General features: G+C 37.4%; 1 protein-coding gene across 1 annotated transcript in view; it reads left to right on the top strand.

Annotated features, from left to right (window-relative positions):
* Window positions 1–7,019: 7,019 nt before the first annotated feature.
* The window catches only part of LOC121378743, a 59,838-nt gene continuing 54,179 nt past the window's right edge, over window positions 7,020–12,678 (top strand). The window contains exons 1-3 of the mRNA XM_041507032.1: window positions 7,020–7,191; window positions 11,110–11,455; window positions 11,722–11,738. Of these exons, the coding sequence (XP_041362966.1) occupies window positions 7,020–7,191; window positions 11,110–11,455; window positions 11,722–11,738 (535 nt within the window). The remainder of the gene's footprint in view (window positions 7,192–11,109; window positions 11,456–11,721; window positions 11,739–12,678) is intronic.

The raw sequence follows: 12,678 nt of genomic DNA, 5'->3' as shown, positions 1-12,678 counted from the left end.
TAAAAGCTGTGCGTGGGATGGACTGATCCTCACACATAAAATCGCAACTACGATCATGTTCACAGTGATCTGTTCTCGCCCGCTTGTTGCGTGACCTGTGTTAGGCGTATAATTAATAATTTGTGTATTTGTGCAAGCACGTCCTGGCATTACAATGATGCGATAACCAAACTATTTACCGAGCTGCAATAATTGCTCTGAAAATTATTAGCTGCGAAATACAAACCCTTCGGCTCCAAGAGTCGTAGGTTCTGGGTTCGTTACCCACTGCCGATTCCAAATCAATGGGATTTGACGACCTAGTCGTAGAGGTTGTATGATACCATAAAAGAGAGTTCCGTGTCAAAGTTCGAGGTGGACTGTCAATGGGTGTGATTGGTAGTAATATGTGACATTGATTATTTGTGCAAATACTATTATCCATCGACAATAAATAAATACACTTGTATTTGTTATACAGTTGTTATGCAGTATATACCAGAGGTTGAAGCTAATGCGGGCTACCAATTTTTTTTTTTTTTTAAATGCAGTTTTCAGTAAAAATGACGGTTGTTTATAAAAAAAAAAACATTAATTAAATCTCTTAAATGGTATGTGACTCCTCATTTTGTTGCAATCACCACACGTTTTATTGCTGGGTGTGTTGATAACTTTATATCTGTAGAACTAGTCTGTTGTTTTTGCTACGATTGTTGATGGATTTGTACATGGACACCGGGAAGCGGGAGGGTGGGTGACAGCTCCGAATTCTAAGAACAATGCATTGTCCACCCACACCCCAGTTATGTGGATTTGTGTGGATATACGTAGTTTAATATGTATATGACTGAATTTTACAATATTTGTAATATGTTTCTTGTAACTAATGAAATAATTAATTAGATAGTTATAGGAATCGTTAAAACATCATAATATACAATGATTATACAGGCGCGTAGGACGGATTTTCAAAGTGTGTGTGTGGGGGGGGGGGGGGGGGGGGGGGGCTAATTTTTATGGTTGTATAAAATGTGTTGTGTGAAGCCCCAAAGCCCCATAAAGAAAATGTAAAAAATATTAGCCCCCTTTATAGCGATTCTGGCGTGTTTTCGGCTTATTACCTGAGACATTTAAAGTCCCGAAATGAAAACTGGCGAAAAAAGTGTGTGTGTGTGGGGGGGGGGGGGGGGGGGGGGGGGGGGGGGGGCTGAATCCCCAGCCCCCTCGGCTCCTACGGGTCTGTTATAATAATGTAAATACTGGTAATAATGCCACACCGCGCCACGCTAAAACACGCCAGGATAAACACAATAAATTGGATATTACTTTTATAGACAATGTTAACGTAATCATCAACGAGAATCGATTTGACGTAAAGTAACCTATAGCAATCAGGATGAATAACTAATAGAAATAGGAAAGGTTCTAAAATTATAAATAAATTACAATAACACAGTTTTGAAATCCTTGTGTCGCTACGCTATCTAATTCGGTAAAGCTAGTGTCAGGTAAATTGTTATAACTGTAACAGCACCTGCTCGAACAGATATTTTTTGATGTCAGTATAGTGTCATTGATTCTGGTTCCTTCAACAGCATCGCTGTATCGAGTAGCCGTACATAAACAGAAGACAAAAATGTCTTGCATAATTCATTATATGCTTGATATGAACTAATATTTGTTGGCCGCACCTTCAATTATTTATTGTTAAAATATGAAAGCGTTGGCTGTTGGGAGGAGAACGGAATTGGTTGAATACAGGTGTTGATTTAAGTAACAACAATCATTTATCGATCACTCACATTTAGCACACATTAATCGTCATCATTATTATCGTCGTCGTCGTCATCGTTATCATACCGGCCTCGGTGGCGTCGTGGTTAGGCTGGTAGGTACTGGGTTCGGATCCCAGTCGAGGCATGGCAGTTTTAATCCAGATACAGACTCCAAACCCGCAAGGCTCAAAGGGTAGGTGTAAAACACTTGCACCGACCAGTGATCAATAACTGGTTCAACAAAGGCCATGATTTGTGCTATCCTGCCTGTGGGAAGCGCAAATAAAATATCCCTTGCTGCCTGTCGTAAAAGAGTAGCCTATGTGGCGACAGCGGGTTTCCTCTAAAAAAAAACACAGTGTCAGAATGACCATATGTTTGACGTCCAATAGCCGATGATAAAATAAAAAATCAATGTGCTCTAGTGGCGTCGTTAAATAAAACAAACTTTACTTTTGTTCATCGTTATCATCATCATTATCATGGTCGTCAGCATCATTACTATTGTCATCAATTGGCACGATTGTCGTCTGCTCCATCATCATCATCATCACAATCGCCACCACCATTTATGTCACGGTTGTTGGTATTATCATAATAATTATAATTACGATAATCATCATCATCATAGCAATTATCGAAATTATCATCATTGTGTTTGGTTTTAATCAACACACGTAACATAGATGTTAAGCACTCGTCCACCCATACCGGCCTCGGTGTCGTCGTGGTAGGCCATCGGTCTACAGGCTGGTAGGTACTGGGTTCGGATCCCCGTCGAGGCATGGGATTTTTAATCCAGATACCGACTCCAAACCCTGAGTGAGTGCTCCGCAAGGCTCAATGGGTAGGTGTAAACCACTTGCACCGACCAGTGATCCATAACTGGTTCAACAAAGGCCGTGCTTTGTGCTATCCTGCCTGTGGGAAGTGCAAATAAAAGATCCCTTGCTGCTAATCGGAAGAGTAGCCCATGTAGTGGCGACAGAGGGTTTCCTCTCAAAATATGTGTGGTCCTTAACCATATGTCTGACGCCATATAACCGTAAATAAAATGTGCTGAGTGCGTCGTTAAATAAAACATTTCTTTCTTTCTTTTCGTCCACCCATCGTAAGTTTGACTACCGTGTTACCATATATGGGCCAAACGTTTGAAGTTGTACTTGTTACTAGGAGGTTGAACCGAGGTGTTGCTCAGTGACAGAGCGATCGTCTGATATGTCATGCGTCACTGGTTCAATCCTTCGTTAGTGCTTGGAGCCATTTACCCCCCCCCCCCCCCCCCCCCCCCCCCCACTATGACCTTTATTCTACAAAATGATATATAGCTTGTGAAGTCATATCTAGGCCAAATCATATGCAACACATTTGTTGCTGCTAGTAGGAACTAATACTTTGGAATGAGCCAGGTTTTTTAAAATCTTGTTTACTGGCGATATTGAACACATACAACAAAGGATATACTAGGTCGTTGTTTTTTGTGGGGATTTTTGTGGGTTTTTTTTAGTTTACTCGTAACATTAAACTAACATGCTAGTGAATAGTAAAACAAAAGAAAACCCTCGACGGTTCTGTCTCTGCTAGTCTGAAAAAGAGTCGGGTTTATTATTGGAGTTATAAAAAACATTTTTGTTAGTTTTTGTTAGTTTACTCGTAACATTAAACTAACATGCTAGTGAATAGTAAAACAAAAGAAAACCCTCGACGGTTCTGTCTCTGCTAGTCTGAAAAAGAGTCGGGTTTATTATTGGAGTTATAAAAAACATACCAGTTTAAAGTCACTGACCCTAATTTCAACCCATGACAATGAACACTGAAATATACAAACCTACAACACTTCTGGGTAAAGTCTCAACAGAGTGAATTGAGATTATGTGACGTTGAAACCGAGAAATACCCTTTAAAATAGACTAAGACTTGGCTGTCTAACCGTTACTTCTCAGAGCTAAGTGCGTTATTATTTTTAGAAACGTATTTCGGGTTGTTACAAACACCAGAATCACCAGAAACACTTCGAATGTACCAACAATGATTATCTAAACAATACTATGTAAGTATCTTCTAATTTAAATCATCCAAAACGTAAGTAATAGTGAAAAATACGTCTTGGTGTTTAAATACTAGTGTCTATCTTTTCAGTGTTATGATTGAACGTCCAAAGAATAAAACTATGTATTTTGTAGACTCGGTTCTTAGCGACTCTTTGGTAGTCAAATCTTTCCAGTCTGTAACTATAATTGCACTTTAGCCCCATTTTAACATATAAACTGAATGGAACCAGAGGACAATCAAGCTAAACACGCTAGAAACGAATTCTGGATCAACGAAGTTAGTCAAAGACGGGAAGCATCTGTACCCACTATATCCACACTAGTTTCACATATATGCCCATCTCTAACATCACAACAAAAGACTTGGCAGCAACTGTACTGGAAACTTGCAGCGAATGTACTGGAAGCTTCTGTCAAAACAAAAAAGAAAAAACAAGAAGAAAAAAGAACAAAATAAGTTCTTGTGTCCTCGGCCATATTTATTGACCTGGTGTTTCGTGTTTTGTTATTTCCTCCCAAAGGACTAAGCATATATTTTATCTCTCGACGATAGTACTAAATAACTAAAATGTAATTTTCTTTTCAGAAAGTGATCAAGATTCTGTAAAAACCATCCATCCGTAAGCACAAAATACACAGGAGTACCGTTTATTATATGTTAAAATGTGAGTCGTAGGTTGTATTACAATTTATCGGTTCTTTTCGTCAGGGGACATATTCGGCGTGGCAAATAGAACATTATTCGATATCAGATCAATTATTTTGAAATAATGGCTGTTGGCCAGGTTATGGAGTTTATTGAGCTACTAAACAAAAATGCTTATTAATTTAGTAGCAGACATCGGTTGATTTCTGTTTACTGTTGTTTGTTTGTTTGTTTGTTTAACTATTTTTTATTTTTTTATTTTATGTTGTTGTTTGTTTTTGTTTTTGTTTGGGGGGGGGGGGGTTGTGGGAGATTTTTGCGTGTTTGGTTGGGGAGTTACCAGATAAAATAAGCTGCAATTTCAACATTAATAATATTAAATTGTTGATCTTACCACTATATTTCAAGAAATTAGAAACAATACATCAACATCATCGTTGTCATCATCATCATTATCATCGTCATCATCGTCAACATCAACATCATCATCATCATCATCATCATCACCACACCACCACCTCCACCGCAAACAACAGCAAAATCACGACCGCTATAACCGTTTTAAGCAACAACATTAGCACCAGCATCTATCAGCATTATCACCTACTCACTATCACTATCACCATCACCACCATCATTGTTATCATCAACATACTATTACGCGGTACCGGCCTCGGTGGCATCGTGGTTAGGCCATCGGTCTACAGGCTGGTAGGTACTGGGTTCGGATTCCAGTCGAGGCATGGGATTTTTAATCCAGATCCCGACTCCAAGGTTTAATGGGTAGGTGTAAACCACTTGCACCGACCAGTGATCTATAACTGTTTCAACAAAGGCCATGGTTTATCTATCTCTAAAAAAACAGTGTCAGAATGACCATATGTTTGACGTCCAATAGTCGATGATAAGATAAAAAAAAAATCAATGTGCTCTAGAGGCGTCGTTAAATAAAACAAACTTTACTTTTTACTTTTCATACTATTACGCCCACCACCACTATCAGCATTATCATCATCGTACTATAACTAACATTATCCATTATCATTATCATTATCACCAGGGTACTATGACGAACTTCATTTTTATCATCAGTGTACTATGGCCACCACCATCATCATCCGCGTACTATTAGCATTACCATCATCACCACCATCGCATTCAGCATACAATCACAACCACTACCACCACCATCATTATTATCAGCAGCAGAATACTGTTTTCCCCTTTTAATTATGTATATATTATATTTTAATGTTTTTAATTCTTACAAAACGCGACATTACTGCTAACGAAAACTAACCACTAACCAACTAACAACTGATCCACTCTCCTGGACAATCAGCCCAGATAGCCGAGGTGTGTGTCCAGGACAGCGTGCTTGAACCTTAATTGGATATAAGCACCAAACTAAGTTGTAGTGGGTTTCTTATCTAACACTATATGTCAAAATTAACAAATAGTTGACATCCAATAGTCGATGATAAATAAATCAATGTGCTCTAGTGGTGTCGTTAAACAAAACAAAACTTATCGCACATCAGACAGGCGTTCAATCTCTGACCTACATCCTGCCCCGGGACTTTTAAAACCAATTCAGCATTTAATATTTAACATTTAACAGAAGCAGATTAAGAGAGTTCCGATCCTGCATTGACATTCTCCCTGCTGTCTTTACAACGTCAGTATCGACATGCCAGTGCTCCACAACAGCCGCACCCCACTTCTCTTTCTTAATAACTTACTGTAGCATACAATTCTTATTCTATTTTTCTAAAATACAAAAGAATTATTATTCCTTAAACGATATTGAAAGTGCCAGTGTACTGGAGCGGATTATGCTTTAGGTAAGGGGGGTTTCCGAAACTTTCTTTTCAATCGTTATGCATGAATGAGGGGACTAGAGATCACCTTTCCAAAAACGAACATGAACCAGTTGTTCAGTTACATTAACCAGAGTTTAAAAGAAACTGGTAAAACCAAGGGCTGAATCACTATACGAAATAACTGCCTACTTAATGTTAAAGTTTGATTTTGAACAACCAAATGTAAAGATGCACGATCGGATACACGAACGTATATTACATTAAACTGCAAACATATAAAACATGCAGCCGTATTGCTGATATGTATATTCATAACATTGTGTATTATTCTTTATTGGATACGTAGCGGGTTTCCTCTTTAAGACTAAATGTCAAAACTTGCCAAATGTTTGATGTCCAATAGCCGATGATTATTAAATCAATGTGCTCTAGTAGTGTTGTTAAACAAAACCAAATTTTATTCTTTATTAGATACCAAAAAACGTAGCGGGTTTCCTCTCTGAGACTATATGTAAAATAAATCACTTTTTTTTTTACATCCAATAGCCGATGATTAATAAATTAGGTGCTCTAGTGGTGACTTTAAACAAATACACTTTTTACTGGGTACAAGAATGAAATAAAATGTTATTTAAAAAAGAGAAAAAAAGACAACAGAACTAGACTGGTAGTAACCGTTGTTATGGGCCTCGTCTTTCGGGACCGGTAGTAATTGCTTAGTAACTCGATACATGTTGAGTCAGCCATGCGTAGCGCAATCACACTAGAATTCACCGCAATACACGAGCTGGAAATGATCGTACCGCTCAATGGGCCAGATGCTCTGTGTTGTACTAGATGCGCTGATGAAAAGTGGAAAATGATCTGCAAATGCCAGCTCGTATTCCTGGCCGTGGGGTTATCCCTCTTGCACACAGGTAAGAACATCCGATTACAATATAATTATCTTTTCGCATTCTCTACGGACTAACGAGGGAAAAACGCAAGCAACATATTGTGATCCTTCTAAAGAATAATATTGTCCCTCGAAATTTGAAGATGAATAAGTTTCTTATTAAATCTTCTGCATATAATATTACCAATGTTATACATTTTGAAAGAAACAGATTTCAACCACAATGTGTCAATACAACAAACATGTTTCCATATGTATGAAACCACTGGGTTTGATAAAGTTATAATATAGCCATAGTTCAATATAATATTTGCTTTAAAGGTATTCTCCTTCTACAATCATAGATTGGTAACAACTAATATTACATATCAAATACATTTTCTTGTTTAGAATATCACAGTCGTCCTAATGTTTCCTAATGTTTCTGGAAGCTAACCGTAAGCTGGATTTCACTTCTTCCAGTAGTTTAGTATTCTTCCATACTTTTAAAATGTATTCATTGGAAAGTGTATTGAATTTAATAGTTTTTTATATTATGTACGTAGGATACTTTTTATGTGTCTTTTCCCAAACATGTTTCTTCCTCTCTTTTTTTCTTCATCATATTCGATACAGGTTAACATATTCGATGATACAGGGCAACATACATATCATGATACAGTGTAACACATATGCCCTGATGCAGGATACAATTTATAGAGGATAATAAACGCGTTACCAGTTATTATCAAATTTATGTCCCTCGTGAAATAATTTTCAGTTGTCACGAGCTTTAGCAAGTGACAAATGAAAATGATTTCACGATGGACATAAATTTGATAATAACTGCTACCGAGTTTGTTATTCTATTTATTACCTCAGCTATTTTTTCTCTAAGAGCCTTTATTTTTGACGCACATGCACGAAGGCCAACCAGTATAGAAACGATGTAAACCACTTTACGCACTGTTCTGAGAATTGCTATAGCTTTGTGATTTAAAGGGACATTCCTGAGTTTGCTCTATTGTAAGATGTTTCCGACTAATAAAATATTTGTACGATTAAATTTACATATGAAATATAGTTTCTGGTTTAGAATATCAGTGTCTGTATATCAGTGTGTTTCTGGTCGTCTTAAACTGGATTTTGTCTTCAAATAATTTCGTACGTATGAATTTTGTTTTTTTAGGAAATAAAGTGAAATTTAACCTAGTACAAATATTAGGACGATCAGAAAAACGTTTAATATATAGCCACTAATATTTTATGCAGAAATATATATTTCATATGTAATTACAATCGTTAAAAGGTCTTTGTTAGTGGATAGAATCTTAAAACGTGCAGCAAACTCAGGAATGTCCCTTTAATGAATTTCAGTTCATAAATAATTTTCGAAAACAAAAGTTATTTTTATTCTGCTACAAAATGTATAATGAATTGGATTAAAATGACATTTTGTTATAAGTTTAACACCAAAAACAGAGAGCTGTAAACGCAAACTCTTTAAACTACATGGTGTAATTTTGTGTTTGCCAAATCGTGATGATGTCATATTTAGTACCGTCTAATAGTATTGTTCGTTACACTAATGCAGAATATTTCTCACTGAGAAAATATGGAAAATATTTTCCCTGTTATGAGTGACCGCTGGGGTAATAAATATAGAATAAACGAGCTTGCCTGTCATACCATTTTTATGAAACAAATTAACAGATACCAACACTCTTCACGAGTTTCATAAAAATGTTATGACAGGCATGCTAGTTTAGTATTATTTATTACAAACCAACTGCAAACACGCCTCAACGCAAAAGTAAGCGGATGTTGAGACGTTATTCTTCTACGAATTGGGTCAGCAAGTGATCTACGTCATATTTAAACTTAAATGACGTCACAGTGAGCAATGACACGTCAGCAATGTACAGTTTAAATGTTGGCGTGAAGCTTGCATTAATTGTCAATTATTGAGGTGTTGAAATTCACAATAATAACTGAGTTGTTGATCGGACCAGCAAAGATTAAGCTGAGTGAATGGGATTCACTAAATCTGACGCTGACATTTTGTAATAGGGCCGTAAAAAAGAGTAGCAGGTTGACGACAGACACTTGCCGCAACATCGTTTTGGATTCGTACACAATGGGCTCAATTATAGCAGCCTATCTTATCGCAATTTCAATTCATGGCCATATTTCGTAATAGTACACGTTTAAATTACACTATTTGGTACAAACACAGTTGGATACGTTAACAGATATTTTGCACTTAATGTTTTCTAGCGTTCTGAAAAAGGTCTTGTCATGGACCCATTTATTTTATTGCAGGGAGATGCAAAGTGACGTCATTCCAATACCGACATCATATAATTAAAAACCCACGTCAGTCTGCGTGGGCCAATATTACACTAGTTAGATGATGGGTAACTGTTATGACATGAGCAATATCTTACACTGGTGTGTAATAATTATTAATTAATTAATAAGTGTGCTCTATTGGTGTCGTAAGGCAAACAAAATACAGTTTATTCCAATCATACCATCTATTGTGATGCGTTTTGAAACTGAATTCAGGTACGATATTGAATTTAATTCAGGTAAAAAAATTCCACTGAAAGTTTGTTTTATTTAACGACACCACTAGATGACATTGATTTATTGATCATCGCTTATTGTATATCAAATATTTGGTAATTTGACATATAGTCTAAGAAAGAAAACCCGCTACATTTTTTCCATTAGTAACAAAATATCTTTTATATGCACCATCCCATAGACAGGGTAGCACATACCATGTCATCCCATTTTTTGACATCCGATAGCCGATAATTAATAAATAAATTATCTAAACTAAGTTTATTCCAAGCATATAAAAGATCCCTTGCTGCTAATCGAAAAGAATAGCCTGTGATGTCGCGACAGCGGGTTTCCTCCCTCGATATCTATGTGGTCCTTAACCAGATGTCCGGCGCCATATAACCGTAAAAGAAATGTGTTGAGTGCGTCGTTAAATAAAACATTTCCTTTCTTCTTCCTTCCCATTTTGTAGAGGAATACAATGTACACTATATATCATAGCCACAGACAGCTTTGTTCTGTTGGTGGCATAACTGGAAAACACATTGCTGCAAAAAAATGTGATCATTTCTGAAAGAAACCATTAAATATTACTACAGCGTTCGATTATAAATTACACTTTTTGTCAGGGTGGAAGATGGGTTTTGTCAAAACGGACGTAGCCCAGTGGCCTGCTTGCCTAGTGCGCGATCCATCTAGGTTCGGTCGGAGGGCCCATTAGTTGTTTTTTAGTTCCAGCTAGTGCATCACGACTGATATATCAAAAGCTGTGATATGCGCTATGCTGTCTTTGGGATAGTGCATATCCAAAATCCCTTGGCAACATATAACTAGTTTGTTCTCGAAGTCTACGTCAAAACTGTCAAGTGTTTGACATCCAGTAGCCGAGTATTACTAAATCAGTGTGCTCTAGAGGTGTCGTTAAAAATAAACTTTTGTTTGGCAATAAATGTGAGAAACATACAAAATGGGCAATGATTCTTCACCAAAAGGAATGTGTGTTTTGTTCTGCTCGATTCGTCTTTGCTATACGGGAGCGGGACGTAGCCCAGTGGTAAAGCGCTCGCTTGGTGCGCCGTCGGTTTTGGATCGATCCCCGCCGGTGGGCCCACTGGACCGTTTCTCGTTCCAGCCAATGCACCAGGACTGGAATAGCTGGGACGTGAGGGCAGGACAGTGGTTTTGTGTCTAGGAAAGGGTTAAGTGAGGGCAGGACAGCGGTCTTGAGCTCATCTGTGTGCCTAGGAAAGGGTTAAGTGGGGGCAGGACAGCTGTCCTGAGCTCATTTGTGTGCCTAAGAAAGGGTTCTTGAAAAGTAACAGGAAATATATCCGAAGATCAAGTTAAACCCAAAACATGAAATGAGCAATGTTTCCATTTTGTATTACAGAAGCTGCTGTGGGTCAAATAAAACTTAAGCAACCTGAAAATGGCGTTCTGATTTTGAAGTATGCAAACAGTACTGAATGCGAAACCTTGCTTGAGATCGAATACTCGGAAACCGAAAAGATTTATATTGATACGTACATGGATGGCACGAAATGGAACATGATGCTTATTCAAAATGGGAGTTCGTCTTATAATATCAAAAGCGAAATAATACGCGGACTTGGAAACCACATTCTGAGCATGTATTTTTCTACAAGCGTTTTGTTGTCCAGTCCATTCGACAACATCAATATCACTGTGGTCAACTCTGTACAAGTGGAGGCAGTCTTGGATTCAGGCGAATACAGGTCAGTTTATGTCAAAATTGATAGATTAATATTTGCCGTTAAAAAAACTCAGGCCATACTCATAATAATGAGTACCAAAGCTAAAACAATATTGACCCATACCGTAAATACGTGGTTAAAAGCCGAAGTATTATGTGTATTAAAAAACCATGAATATCTGTAATTAATAGTAGTTTTGTTCTGAGTAATACCGAAGTGATCAATGCTTTTGAAGCCGAGGTGTGTCTTTACTAATATATTTGTAACCCTTCGTTTTTATCTCACAGGAACCAAATGTACAAGGGTGAACCATCCATCTGAAAAAAAAAAAAGCCCCCGGCGTGTAATGAAGTATTTGCGGTATTAATAGTTATAAACAAACAAATAAATAAATAAACCTTTAAAAAATCAACTAAAACCCCACTCCACAAAAAAACAAACAAACACAAAAAAAACAAAAAACAAAACAAAAACAACAACAACAACAATAAAAGAACAAGTAAAAGAAAAGAAAAGAAAAGATAAGAAACAGAACCGTAGGCTGTGCAACCAGTGCACCATTACATGTATATCAAAGGCAGTACAACCAGTGCACCATTACATGTATATCAAAGGCGGTGCAACCAGTGCACCATTACATGTATATCAAAGGCTGTGCAACCAGTGCACCATTACATGTATGTCAAAGGCTGTGCAACCAGTGCACCATTACATGTATATCAAAGGCAGTGCAACCAGTGCACCATTACATGTATATCAAAGGCTGTGCAACCAGTGCACCATTACATGTATATCAAAAGCGGTGCAACCAGTGCACCATTACATGTATATCAAAAGCGGTGCAACCAGTGCACCATTATATGTATATCAAAGGTTATGCAACCAGTGCACCATTACATGCATATCAAAGGCTGTGCAACCAGTGCACCATTACATGTACATCAAAGGTTGTGCAACCAGTACACCACGGCATGTATATACTACCAAAAGAATTTAAGGGTCAGACGATATTTTCGACATTATTTTCTGAATGTCAATTATATTAGCTAGACCATAATGTCACGCACGGTATTGTTCCATTTTGACGAAAGTGGGTCTAAGCAACCCATAAATGAATTAAAATCCACTGTCATTGACATTGTCGACTAGTTCTAATGGCGAAAACATGCTTACATTTGCACGTAAATTAGGGCTAAAGCGAAAGGTCTGCTAAGTGCCTATAACTTGCTTTTTCACAAAGCGCT

The sequence above is a fragment of the Gigantopelta aegis genome, chromosome 8 (genome assembly GCF_016097555.1).
Source record: "Gigantopelta aegis isolate Gae_Host chromosome 8, Gae_host_genome, whole genome shotgun sequence".
NCBI classification, from domain to species: Eukaryota; Metazoa; Mollusca; class Gastropoda; order Neomphalida; family Peltospiridae; genus Gigantopelta; species Gigantopelta aegis.
The sequence above is the reverse complement of the archived record's forward strand: the minus strand, read 5'-3'. Positions and strand labels throughout refer to the sequence as shown.